This window comes from Diuraphis noxia, unplaced genomic scaffold (assembly GCF_037042655.1).
Source record: "Diuraphis noxia isolate RWA-SAM2 unplaced genomic scaffold, SU_Dnox_SAM2 contig0001, whole genome shotgun sequence".
Taxonomy (NCBI): Eukaryota; Metazoa; Arthropoda; class Insecta; order Hemiptera; family Aphididae; genus Diuraphis; species Diuraphis noxia.
The window spans coordinates 61,060,878-61,073,421 of NW_028301711.1; the positions used below are offsets into that span (position 1 = coordinate 61,060,878).

Genomic DNA, 12,544 nt, shown 5'->3' on the forward strand with positions numbered 1-12,544 from the left:
AAATGTTATTATACAAATCATCTTAGACATAATTCAATATACATAGGATTTTATAATTTTAATATTAGTTTAGCAAAAATTAAATGTATTTTAAAATAAGACAATATAATATATTAAGATAAAATAAGTAGATATGTGTAGCAGATAATACTTTAATTAACCTCCTCCATGAAGCAGTAGGTCGTGATCCAATCAATATTGAAAAAATTCTGAAATATTTAAAATCTACCAAATTATATAACCTCATATGAAATGTACTAAATTTAAAACACGTTAACCCTATTTTTTTAATAAGTAAACTGTAAAGCCAATAATCTGTGTAGTTGTGGCTCATCCAAATAATATTTAAAAAAAAAATACTTTAATTGGAACAAATTTACATTCTTGTGTTTTCAAATACCTATTCTTATTAAATTAATGTTTCATTGCTAATGCAATGTTCATATAAATTTAAAATAGCTTTTTCTTTATCCCTTCATAATTTTCGAGTACAGTTAAGTATCATTATCTTTTCGTTTAAGTCGAAGTTGATTTTCTGTAATCTTCAATTAACCAATATAATTACTCAAAATATATTTGTTGAACACGCATATATCATGGTTAAATTATTTATATTATTGTTATGAACATTTTAAACAAAATATTGAACATAAAATATGATAAACGTGTAAAACCTTTTTATTATAGGAACATCCGATTTCCATATTATAGGTATCATAAAAATTCGCAGAACTAAAGCATCGTTGTCCACGTTTACGACTGTTTTTATGAATAAATAATAAATATGTCTAAATTATATTATGCTCAATAGTCGATGGCAATTAATTGGGTAAATACAATTTAAAAATAGCTATAAAATTAAATTAAACTATAAAAAAATAATTATGACATAAACATATAAATATATATATATTTAAAATATTACAAATAAATATACCAAAAATCGTTAACCATTTTCTTTAGGATGCCGTGACTCGTGAGTCAACAAAGTTGGAAGTCTATATGGACTATATGGAGCCTATGGACTAGTGATAATAGTGGTCAGTGGGTATATTTTTATTCTTTATGTTTATTTACTATAAAATAATATGTATTTATGGTTGATTATAAATGAAGAGCTGTCGTCCTGTCGGTGCAGCTGCGTTCTCAGAAAAACTCAGCTTTGCTTATTTGTTTAGGGAAAAAAATCCTACACAACAAAATTTGATGTTCCATAAAATGCTCTAAAGTGTGTTCATAATAAATTATAATTCAATTAATTTTATATTATCTATCTCGACATCTGGAGAAACTTCAAGTCGATATTTGGTAGGTAAGTAATAAGCACTAATAACCATATTATACAATTAACATTATTGCCAATTGAAAACAAATAACAATAATAACAGTATTATAGGTATCTAATTTTATTTATCTGATGATAATGTATACCTCTTTCGATGGCTGCTGAACACATTAACCACAAATAAGTACCTATAATATAATTTACTGTATTATAGTGTTTATAGTGTTAACACGTCGTTCAACAAGTATTTATTGAAAAAATATTTCTAAAATATCTAAAAGTGAACCAGATTTAATTAATTTAAAATGTAAAGATTTCTTTCCCTATACATAATATTTATTCAAAACTGGTTTATTATTAAGAATATTTTTTTGTCTAAGATTACCTATATAGCTTGTTATCTGGATCCCTCTAAAAGAGCACAAGATAATGGACCAATATACCATAATTTCTATATTGAAATAATTTGCTGATTTTCAAAAGTTTGTTGTTATCACCATGGTTTTTTATTCAGCAACAATTGTTACTGTACATATAATTGTTTCCACTTTTCTTAATCATAAAAAGAATTGTAAATCTCTCTGGTACAAGAATTAAATATGAATAATATGTTTAAAAATATAATATATTAAATATTAATTTTTATCAAATTAGGTATCAGTACAGAAACAAAACAAATAACTTTGGAAAGTTAAATGTAAGTAACTACCTATAGGCTATAACACAGAATATATTTTCATATAGTCTGTGCCTATAATCTTATGAACACGATTATAGGCGAAACTAGAAAATTGTATTAGGACAGGCGACAGGCCAAATGAAAAATATGAAAAAAAATCTAATTAGAAAAATAAGTTTTTTTATTTAAATTTTAAATTTTATTATGTCAGTATATTATGATTATCCAGTTAGTATTAGGTCAAGCCGTGACCCGTAGTTTTTCCAATGTACACGTTATTAACAGGTATATTAAACAATCGTTAAACAATGAACATCTCGTCAATCAGACAATCAATGCATTTTATCAGGTCATCATCGACATTATCAGCTTATGGTCAATGTTATCAGCTTATCACTGTCGTTATCAAATTATTATCAAGGACGACGTCACCGTCTGTCCGCATGACATCGACAAGCGTCAAGCATTGAAGCGTCATCGCAGCGGATTGTCATTAATTCGGATTGTTAAATTTGTTATCCAACTATCCGTTCCTTGTGTTCTCCATCGTTGACACACTCTAGAAAAAAGACGCCGATGTGGATCTTCATCGGTTGACGTTTCAGCTGTACCTTTTTTCTCTATCAGCGACCTCCATAGTGAAGAGACTGTTCAAACATCAACATGTATCTAAAAACATGGAAAGAATTTGAGACCGCCTCATACAATTTACTCCTTAAAGATCCGACCAGGGTGATTGTTGTTTTATTATATTGTTAGGAGCATAATGTTTATCACTTCTACCGCGCGCTTTGCTGTTTAAGCATTAGCCTATAGCCCTGCTTTGGAAATATATATTTCCGGTGGTAAAAATAAAACAGTTCATTACCTTTCCATCTTGTTTGTTTATAAGTTCTACTATGTTGAAAATTGCATTTGTATCATCTGTATTATTGTATTTTAAAATACTGAGTGAAATTTTATTGTTTAACAGTAAATTACGTTTTTAAAATTTATTTTCAATATAATTTACTTTTGTTTATTATTCATATTCATTATCATTAAATATTTTTTTCATGCGATTAGTTATTATGATCAATATTTATCTGCTAGATATGTGTTTTTCGGTTATTATATTGTTGGTGTGTTTCCTTTGGCTAATGTTGAACTTACAGACTTGCAGTTTGTAATAATTTTCAAACTATTGATGATATCATAATTAAGTTACAACAAATTTAAATGTTTTCACTTGCTATGCTTTTATCTTAAAATTTAAATGAATCACTTAAACTATTTCATGATAAGATTATTACTGCGACTAATCAATAATTACTAGGTATAAATTTTAGTTTTGTAAAAGAAGAATATTGAATTTCTTAATTTGATATTCATTATTTCCATTTTAATTGACCATGGAGGAGAATTATTGATGTTTTTCACATTATCTTTTTTCATTTGATTTTGGTTTTTTATTTTAAACACCACATATATTTATATCTGTTTTAATTAAGTACCTATCAAATATTATTTTTACTAAATCACTTTTACAATACTTATGAGTTATGAGTAAACATAAACATTTCTACTCTTCCAGGTATAAGCTATGTTGAATAAAATAATAAAATTATGATTTATAGATCTAAAACCATTATATATAATCATGATAATCTTGACAATTCTCTTGGAAATAATTTATTTTTAAAACTAGTTAAAATAGCCATTCTTATTATAAATTACACATATACTCATATACTAACTTTTTTGTTATTTAATTCTTGCAATTTTTATTTTTAGGTCAGATGCACTATGAAATATTGTCATACTGAAGCAATTGTCCAATTAAAAGTTACAGATGATATTTCGGTAACTAACTACATTATATTATATACTTAACATTATTAACAATTAAATTATGATGTTTTATATTTATAATAAATACTTGAGGTTTAAATTTGACTGCCTTCATTTTAAATTTTTTTAATAATAAATAATATATTTATGATATTCCTTGGTATTTTTTAATTTAATTTTTATAGAATAAATATTATATATATCTTGTTTGATAAATTTATACCATCAAATAAATATGTATACATAAAATTATATATATATTTATAAAACAAATTATTTCCTTAACATTTAATAATATGTATTTTTGTTTTAGTGCTTGCAGTTTAAAACTTCAGATATACAAAATGTAAAGAAAATCGAAGTATTTTATGCTACAATTATGAAACAAATAACATCCAATGAGCTTTGAAAATTGAATCAAAAAATATTTATTTTAATTGTGAAAGTATTTAAAATGTATGATTATCAAAATACTTATTGTTTTAACATCAAAATATACGAAAAAAAGTATATAAATCATAAAATGTAAGAACATTCCAAACGAAAACACTTGATACCATATTAGATATTATGTTGCCTTATTATTTGATGATGTAATAATTTTGAGTTATTATTCGAGCTAGGAATTTGATACTTTTAAAAACAGCAACATTGTGCTCAAAATAAAATGATTCAATTTGTAATTTTGTTGTCATAATGAAATTAAAAAATGTATTTTAAATTAGATTTATATTCAAATGCTTTGTAAATACTAACTTCATTTCACTGATTTTGAATGAATAATACAAACATTTATAAATAATTAACTAATTTATTATTTTGTTTACCTAGTTAGCTTGGTAATCTTAAGACTGAATATATTTTCTTGAAATATGTTTAAAATAGAAAATTATGCCAGTATCTCAATGTCTACTTAAAAAATATGTCTTATCCTCATTGTTACCGCCTGACTAACAGGTAACATACTTTACATACTATATTTAAAATTAGCATAATTTACTATTGGTACCCTATTATTTTTCATATTAAAACGACAATTGATTATTTTAAAAGTAAGAATATTATTTAATATATTTAACTATGTAAAAAGAATAAATAATAACAACCTATTAGACGTTTGAACTGCTTTTTTAAAATCACGGATCGGCTAATATATAATAATATGTAATAATTTATAAAAATAATAAGTGCTTACATAAATAATTAAATTATATTGTGGTTCTATGTATTTTAGTACTTAAAAAAAAAAGTTATTTTACAAAATTTTGTTTTTGTTTATCACAATTTAGTTGATATACTTCTTACAATCTTTCAATTTGTCTGTGTAATCCTTGGAGTTTTTATTTAGTACTCAAAGTTTAATAATCAAGAGATTTGCTAGAAAAAGTTATTAGTAACACCACAGATATATTTAATAAATTTTATTTGTGAGTAACACAAAACTAATAAATTCAGAATAGTTCATCTCGGAATCTAAAATATGCCTTTAAATATTGATCTACAATCAAAATGAACAATTCTATTAAATTAAAAATAAATATTATATATTACAATTTTATATCTATATGTAATAAATATATTAATTTAATACTATACCTATAATAGTAATACTGTTATAACAAAATAATTCTTACTTAACACTGTTTTACTGTTAAATAATTATTTAAATTTAAAATTATGAAGGAAACATGAGTCAAATATTTAACTGGAATTTTTAAGATAATAAAAAATGTTGGTACATTGTTTAATTTATCATTGAATGTTTTATGTATGTTATAGATATTGAGTGCCGACTACAAATGTTGTATATTATGATTTTTATTCAAATATTTCTATATAATTAATAAGACACATAAAGCAGGGGCGAACTGAGGCCCTGAAGGCCCAGGTGGGCATAACTTTTAAAACTACCAGACAAGAGACTCATGTTACAATGTTTATTTTAAATAAAATAACTTTTTAAGGAACTTATAACAAAATGAAAAAATTCTGTAGGTTTATACTTAACTAAATTTAACATAGTAAAATAAAACAAATTACTTCTATATTAAAATTTTAGATTTTATTGATTTTACAATGTGTGTGTGTGTGTGTGTTTTTTTTTTTATGTTAGTTTTTGTGTCTGTGTACAGCATAACTAGTCGAAATAATGCTTCAATTTCAAACTTTGGGGGTGGTTTCCGATGTATAAGTGAATATCCTTGGTGCATTATAGAGGTCAAAAGTAAACATTTTCCAACAATTTTAAAAAAAATCGAGAAAAAAAAAAAAGCCGTTAAGTCGTGTATGTCGCTCTGCTGTACAGTAGGTTACAAGTGGGTTACTGTAATGGATGGAATTAAATTTGAATCCAATGATATTATATCATTGTATACAAAAAACGATTCTGAGCGAAGACGGTTTATCTGTCTAGGATATATTATAGATTATTAAAAATTTTAAAATCTTAGATTTAAAAAGAAAATTTTTTATGAATTTCTAGTTTGAAATAATTTGCGAATTTTCGTGATTTTTACATATGTTGTCAAAATTCAAACTTTGAATGGTTGTAAAAAAAAAATTGTGACTACGCATTTTTTTTATTTTTCAATTTTTATTGTAAAAATATATTATGAGCCTTGTATTAAATTTTCAAATCTTAGATATAAAAAGAAAATTTTTTATGAATTTCTAGCTTAAAATAATTTCTGTATTTTCGTGATTTTTACATAATATGTTGTCAAAACTCAAATTTTGAATGCTTAAAAAAAAAATTGTGACTATGTATTCCTTTTATTTTGCAACTGCTATTGTAAAAATATGTTAGGAGCCTTGTATTAAATTTTCAAATCTTAGAATTAAAAAGGAAAACTTTTATGAATTTCTATCTAAGATAATTTGAACATTGCCGTAATTTTTACGTATTTAGTCAAAATTTGAACTTTAAATGCTTATAAAAAAAAATTGTGACTATATACTTCTTTTATTTTTCAATTGCTATTGTAAAAATATATTATGAGCCTGATATTAAATTTTCAAATCTTAGATATAAAAGGAACATTTTTTATGAATTTCTAGCATAAAATAATTTACGAATTTTCGTGATTTTTACATAATATGTTGTAAAAATTCAAACTTTGAATGCTTATAAAAAAAAATTGTGACTATGTATTTCATTTATTTTTCAACTTCTATTGTAAAAATATGTTAGGAGCCTTGTATTAAATTTTCAAATCTTAGAATTAAAAAGAAAATTTTTTATGCAAATTCTATCTAAGATAATTTGAACATTGCCGTAATTTTTACGTATTTAGTCAAAATTTGAACTTTAAATGCTTATAAAAAAAAATCGTGTCTACGAATTTTTAATATTTTTTAACTTCTATTGTTACAATGTGTTGGAAGCCTTGTATTAAATTTTCAAGCTTTTCTACCGAACAAAAAATTTTTTATCGATATTTATAGAAAAAAAAGTTGAAAAATTAAAATGTCAGTAAACAGCTCATAACAAATCTAAATATTTTGAAAATTTTATTAAATATATAAGACGCCTATATAAACATTCAGTCAAAATTTCAAGTATCTGTGGTAATTTGTTTTAGAGTTACACCAAAATAAGGAAATCGCTAAAAGTGAAAATCCAATGTTGTAAAAATTTAAATTTCAAATGCTCATAAAAATTTAATTTGAATTTCCGGTGGAATTTTTATTTGTGATAAAGATTGAAAAACTTGTAAGGAATCTTGTATTAAATTTTTAAATCTTAGATTTAAAAAGAAAATTTTTTATGAATTTCTAGCTTAAAATAATTTGTGAATTTTCGTGATTTTTACGTATTTTGTCAAAATTCAAACTTTGAATGCTTATATAAAAAAAATTGTGACCATGAATTTATTTTACTTTTCAACTGCTATTGTAACAATATGTTAAGAGCCTTGTATTAAACTTTTAAGCTTTTCTGCCTAACAAATAAATTTTTATCGATATTAATTTTAAAAAAACTAATAATGATCGAAATTTTGAAATGCCTATGAATTGTTCAATTTAAGTCGAAAATTTTTGAAAATTGCATGGTGGATAGAATATACTTATATAAACATTAGGTGAAAATTATATATATCTATGGTCATTTGTTTTAAAGTTACATCAAAAACCAAAATCGATTTTGTCGAAAAATGAGTGTGCGTATAATTTCCCATTTTTCCCTTAATTTTTGGTTTGTTTTTCTCAATAATTTAGAAAAGTATTAAGAATTCTTTACTTTTGACCCCCCAAAGTACCAACTAGATTCACTTTCTGAACGAACGAGGTACTGAAGTCAAAAATCGAAGCATTTTTACTGCCCCAAAACGTGATGACAGACACACACAAAAAAATAAAACACACATCATGGTAAAATCAATACATTCATCGCTCCGCTCAGAATCTAAAATGACAGAAAAACGGGAATTCTTACGCAAAACCAGTTTTCGACCAAATCGATATTTTTATATGGTTGTAATTCAAAAACTAATCACTGTAAATACTTGAAATTTTCACCAAATGTTAATGTTAGTAATATCTATTTACAGTTAAATTTTCAAAATATTTTAACCTTTTTTGAGATATTTATAGACAACTGAAATTTTCAATTTTTCAGAAATTTTTTTTTTTTTGAAGTGTCGATAAAAATTTTTTGCCCCTATCAAAATACTTGAAAATGTAAGTATCTCATAAGTTATTCTTATAGTAATTAAAAAATTATAAAAATACATAGGCACAATTTTTTTTATTGGCATTTGAAGTTCAAATATTGACTTAATACGTAAAAATTACGGCAATGTTCAAATTATCTTAGATATAAATTCATAAAAATTTTTCTTTTTAGATCTAAGATTTTAAAATTTAGTACAAGGCTCCTAACATATTTTTACAATAGCAGTTGAAAAATAAAAGAAATATATAGTCTCAACTTTTTTTTATAAGCATTTAAAATTCAAATTTTGACTAAATACGTAAAAATTACGGCAATGTTCAAATTATCTTAGATAGCAATTCATAAAAGTTTTTCTTTTTAAATACAAGATTTGAAAATTTAATACAAGGCTCCTATCATATTTTTACAATAGAAGTTGAAAAATAAAAGAAATATATATGAATAATTTTTTTTTTAAAGCATTCAAAGTCTGAATTTTGACAAAGTACATAAAAATCACGAAAATTCGCAAATAATTTTAAACTATAAATTCATAAAGTATTTTCCTTTCATATCTAAGATTTGAAAATTTAATACAAGGCTCCTAACATATTTTTACAATAGCAGTTGAAAAATAAAAGAAATACATAGTCACAAATTTTTTTTATAAGAATTTACAGTTTAAATTTTGACTAAATACATCAAAATTACGGCAATGTTCAAATTATCTTAGATAGAAATTCATAAAAGATTTTCTTTTTAATTCTAAGATTTGAGAATTTAATACAAGGCTCATAATATATTTTTACAATAGCAGTTGAAAAATAAAAGAAATGCATAATCACATTTTTTTTTACATACATTTAAATTTTAATTTTGACAACATACGTAAAAATCACGAAAATTCGCAAATTATTTTAAGCTAGAAATTCATACAAAATTTTCTTTTTAAATCTAAGATTTGAAAATTTTTAATAATCTATAATATATTCTAGACTGACTAATCATCTCCGTTCAGAATCGTTTTTCGTATACAATGATACCTATCTTTGCATTCAAATCTAACCTACCCTAGTCAGAGGTCCACCCCACCACCGGCACCACCTAATGTACAGCAGAGCGACATCCACTTAACCGCTTTTTTTTTTTAAATTTAAACACTATTTTTAATACTAATAATTGCTATTATTGTTTTAAAAAATTAATAAATTACACATATTCCAAAAATTAATCTAAAATAATTTTCATAGCCTTCGCGGCTGCAGTCTGACTGTTCCAGTTACTTCATTTTTGTAAATAGTAGGTACCTATTGTAATATTGTAGTCTTCGTTTTCGACTTTTCGTGGTAATGATCACTGCGTGGAATTGGAAAATTATTAAACATAATAAATATAGCTCGAGGCCCAAACATAAAATGTCTAGAGGGCCTGGGTGGGTATGGCCACTTACCCGCCCTGCCAGTCCGCCCCTGTGTGTCTAAATAGTTAATACACAATTATAATTATTAATTATTCGTCATCCCTCAAGGGAACACCACACTGCTATGTTGTTTTTGACTTAAAACAGTGTTAAATTACAAATTCCTTTTAGGAGTTCACTTTGAGTTATGTAATATGTGAATTTAAACTGACATATTTTATATAATAACAATTATTATTACAATTAACAGTGAATTTACCTAATACCTATTACCTATTACACTTTTTAAAAGTAACACTTAGATTTGTAATCACAATTAAAATATCATAAAAATTTCTTATAGCTATCTGATAACTTTTAAAATATGAGTTTTCAATAAATTTATGATATTAACAATTCAAAACTAATAAAATTAAATCTAAATTACTAAATGTATCTTTAATAAGTACAGTAGAACCTCGATTAACCATCAGTCTCGGGACCAGAGGTTTGGCGGTCAAAAAGACAGTTAAGCGAGCAACAAAAATCTAAATTATTAATTATTATTTTTCTTTAGTAATTATGACATACATATTGATATAACTAGGTAATGACTTATTGCCTATTGGTACATTATTATTATTATTTTTTTTAAATTTATTAAAAAGTTTTATTATTTACAATTACATACATAATTAACAATCAATATTATAATATTAAAATATTTGTGGTTTTGACATATTACGTGCTTTTTTGGCTGCTATATCTATATAAGTGGCCTGACGGTTAACCAAGAAAGACGGTTAATGGGGGACGGATAATGGAGGTTCTACTGTAATACTTAAACTGAACACAAAGAGAAATGAAAGTATGGTGTTTTTTTAACTACATACATAATGAATTAAATATTGACTCAACAAATAAAGATAAACACAAAAATTATTTTGTAAGCATGAGTATTTGATTGTTTTCTTATTAGCTTAAATTTTAAGTTTAAAGGACCTAATTATATTATATCTCTAATAACAAAGTATGAATAATGGTGTAAAACAAAATGTATATAAACATGTTTTAATTTTATGTAGCGTACAAAGCACAAAGGTTGCTCAGCATAAATAGTGTTGTAGTAAAAATGTTAAAAATGAATAAATATATATAAAAATGAAACTCGACATTTCACTGGACCAACATTGTTGCAACTAGCAGGGTGTCAGGGGTGCATTGCACACAGAGGTCTCATAATTATATTAATTTATATTTTAATAATTTATAATATCTATACATTTATATTTATATGAATAAATCTAAAAGTACTATGTTTTAAAGTTTGTAATCACGAAATACTATTCAATAAATAACATATTTTGTATTTGTAATTATTTTCTTCACTTCTGGAAACATAATATTATATGGAAATAAAATAATGAAATATGTGGAGAAAATGGTTTATAGGTAGTAAGACATTTTGCAGAATTTTATCCAATTCTACCAGCAAACTCAGTTTCTGAAGAAAATTGGATTAAATAAATATGCAGATATGATTGAAATGTAGATTGTAGAGATACATGATTTTTTCACTGAATGTTTATATTAGCAATTTCTATACACCATGCCTGACATTTTCAAAATATTTTGACTCTGGCTGTGTACAGTTTATTTTTTAGTTATTTTAAGTTAACATTTGGACGAAATTACAAAGGTATACCTATCTTAACCAAGAATAACGATCTTGGTTATGTTGTTATATTTTAATTCGTGGCTATTTGGAACTTTTAGAGTAGGTAGGTATATTATTATATTTTACACACACAATGATATTATTAAATGCAATTGTTTCGTAAAAAATGCATCTAACCTATTGCACTATTGCCTAATGCCTATAATAATGTTGAAAATCAAAAATCTTACGGGAACTGTTAATATTTAGGAGACCATTAACACACGTCTGTCTCCGCTCAAAATTGTTTTTCGTATTCTATCATTGAATTCAAATATAACATCCATTACAGACGATGATGTAGGTATAATGTACATATGTATCATGTAGGTATACATAAAGCTGAGCGTTACCGCCACTCGTCGGATTTTTTTGTTACCTGTAACGGCTGTAACTGTGTCATCTGCTAAACATTTAGTCATATTAGCAATTCACAGGAATTTCGTAGGTACCTACCAGTGTCTCAACTCTCAAATGTGTCCCAAATTTATCTTAAAACAATGTTAGCACGAATTGTGACCTGAGTTGATTAACTTCTTGACAATATACTTGACCTAATATATATAATATATATTTTCGTCTTTTTAAGTTGTCGTAGATATATCTTCAAATTCGTTAACTCCAGAGCACGTGTACTTTGATAACTTTTATTTATTTTATTTTAGTAAGTATTCAAAACTGTATATTCTTACCTTTAATTTTTCACTTAAAATTACAAGTTTATTTACTTCATGTATAAATGTAAATAATTTTCAAAATTATGTAGTGATTCAACTATTTCCAAGTTATATATACTTATTTGCTTAAAACGAATATCTGCAAATAATTTGTCATACAGCTCACGTAAGTATTAGGTACATATCTAAAATTTTAACAACTGTGTGTTTTATTTACTTTTCGATAGTATCTATATAGTAGTAGTAGATACGTCTTGATTTATTAACATAAAAAAATCGCTAATTATAATTATTCCATATTAA

At 24.6% G+C, this 12,544-nt stretch overlaps 1 protein-coding gene and 1 long non-coding RNA gene across 2 annotated transcripts; both read left to right on the forward strand.

Moving 5' to 3' along the window:
• Positions 1-2,124: 2,124 nt before the first annotated feature.
• LOC149061133 (uncharacterized) lies at positions 2,125-2,434 on the forward strand. Its single transcript, XR_016189834.1, has 2 exons — positions 2,125-2,249; positions 2,314-2,434. It is a non-coding gene; the product is annotated as an uncharacterized LOC149061133 (long non-coding RNA).
• Positions 2,411-4,908, forward strand: Srp9 (signal recognition particle 9). The gene is made up of 3 exons (XM_015516117.2): positions 2,411-2,696; positions 3,738-3,806; positions 4,108-4,908. Exons 1-3 carry the CDS (start codon positions 2,628-2,630, stop codon positions 4,201-4,203), a joined length of 234 nt encoding a protein of 77 aa, XP_015371603.1. The 5' UTR covers positions 2,411-2,627; the 3' UTR covers positions 4,204-4,908.
• The last annotated feature ends 7,636 nt before the right edge of the window (positions 4,909-12,544 follow it).

Coding starts and splice junctions, on each gene's coding strand:
- Srp9 (XM_015516117.2), top strand. CDS start 2,628: ATGTATCTAAAAACATGGAAAGAATTTGAGACCGCCTCATACAATTTA. Junction 2,697..3,737: donor TCCTTAAAGATCCGACCAGG/GTGATTGTTGTT, acceptor TTTTATTTTTAG/GTCAGATGCACTATGAAATA. Junction 3,807..4,107: donor AAGTTACAGATGATATTTCG/GTAACTAACTAC, acceptor TTTTTGTTTTAG/TGCTTGCAGTTTAAAACTTC.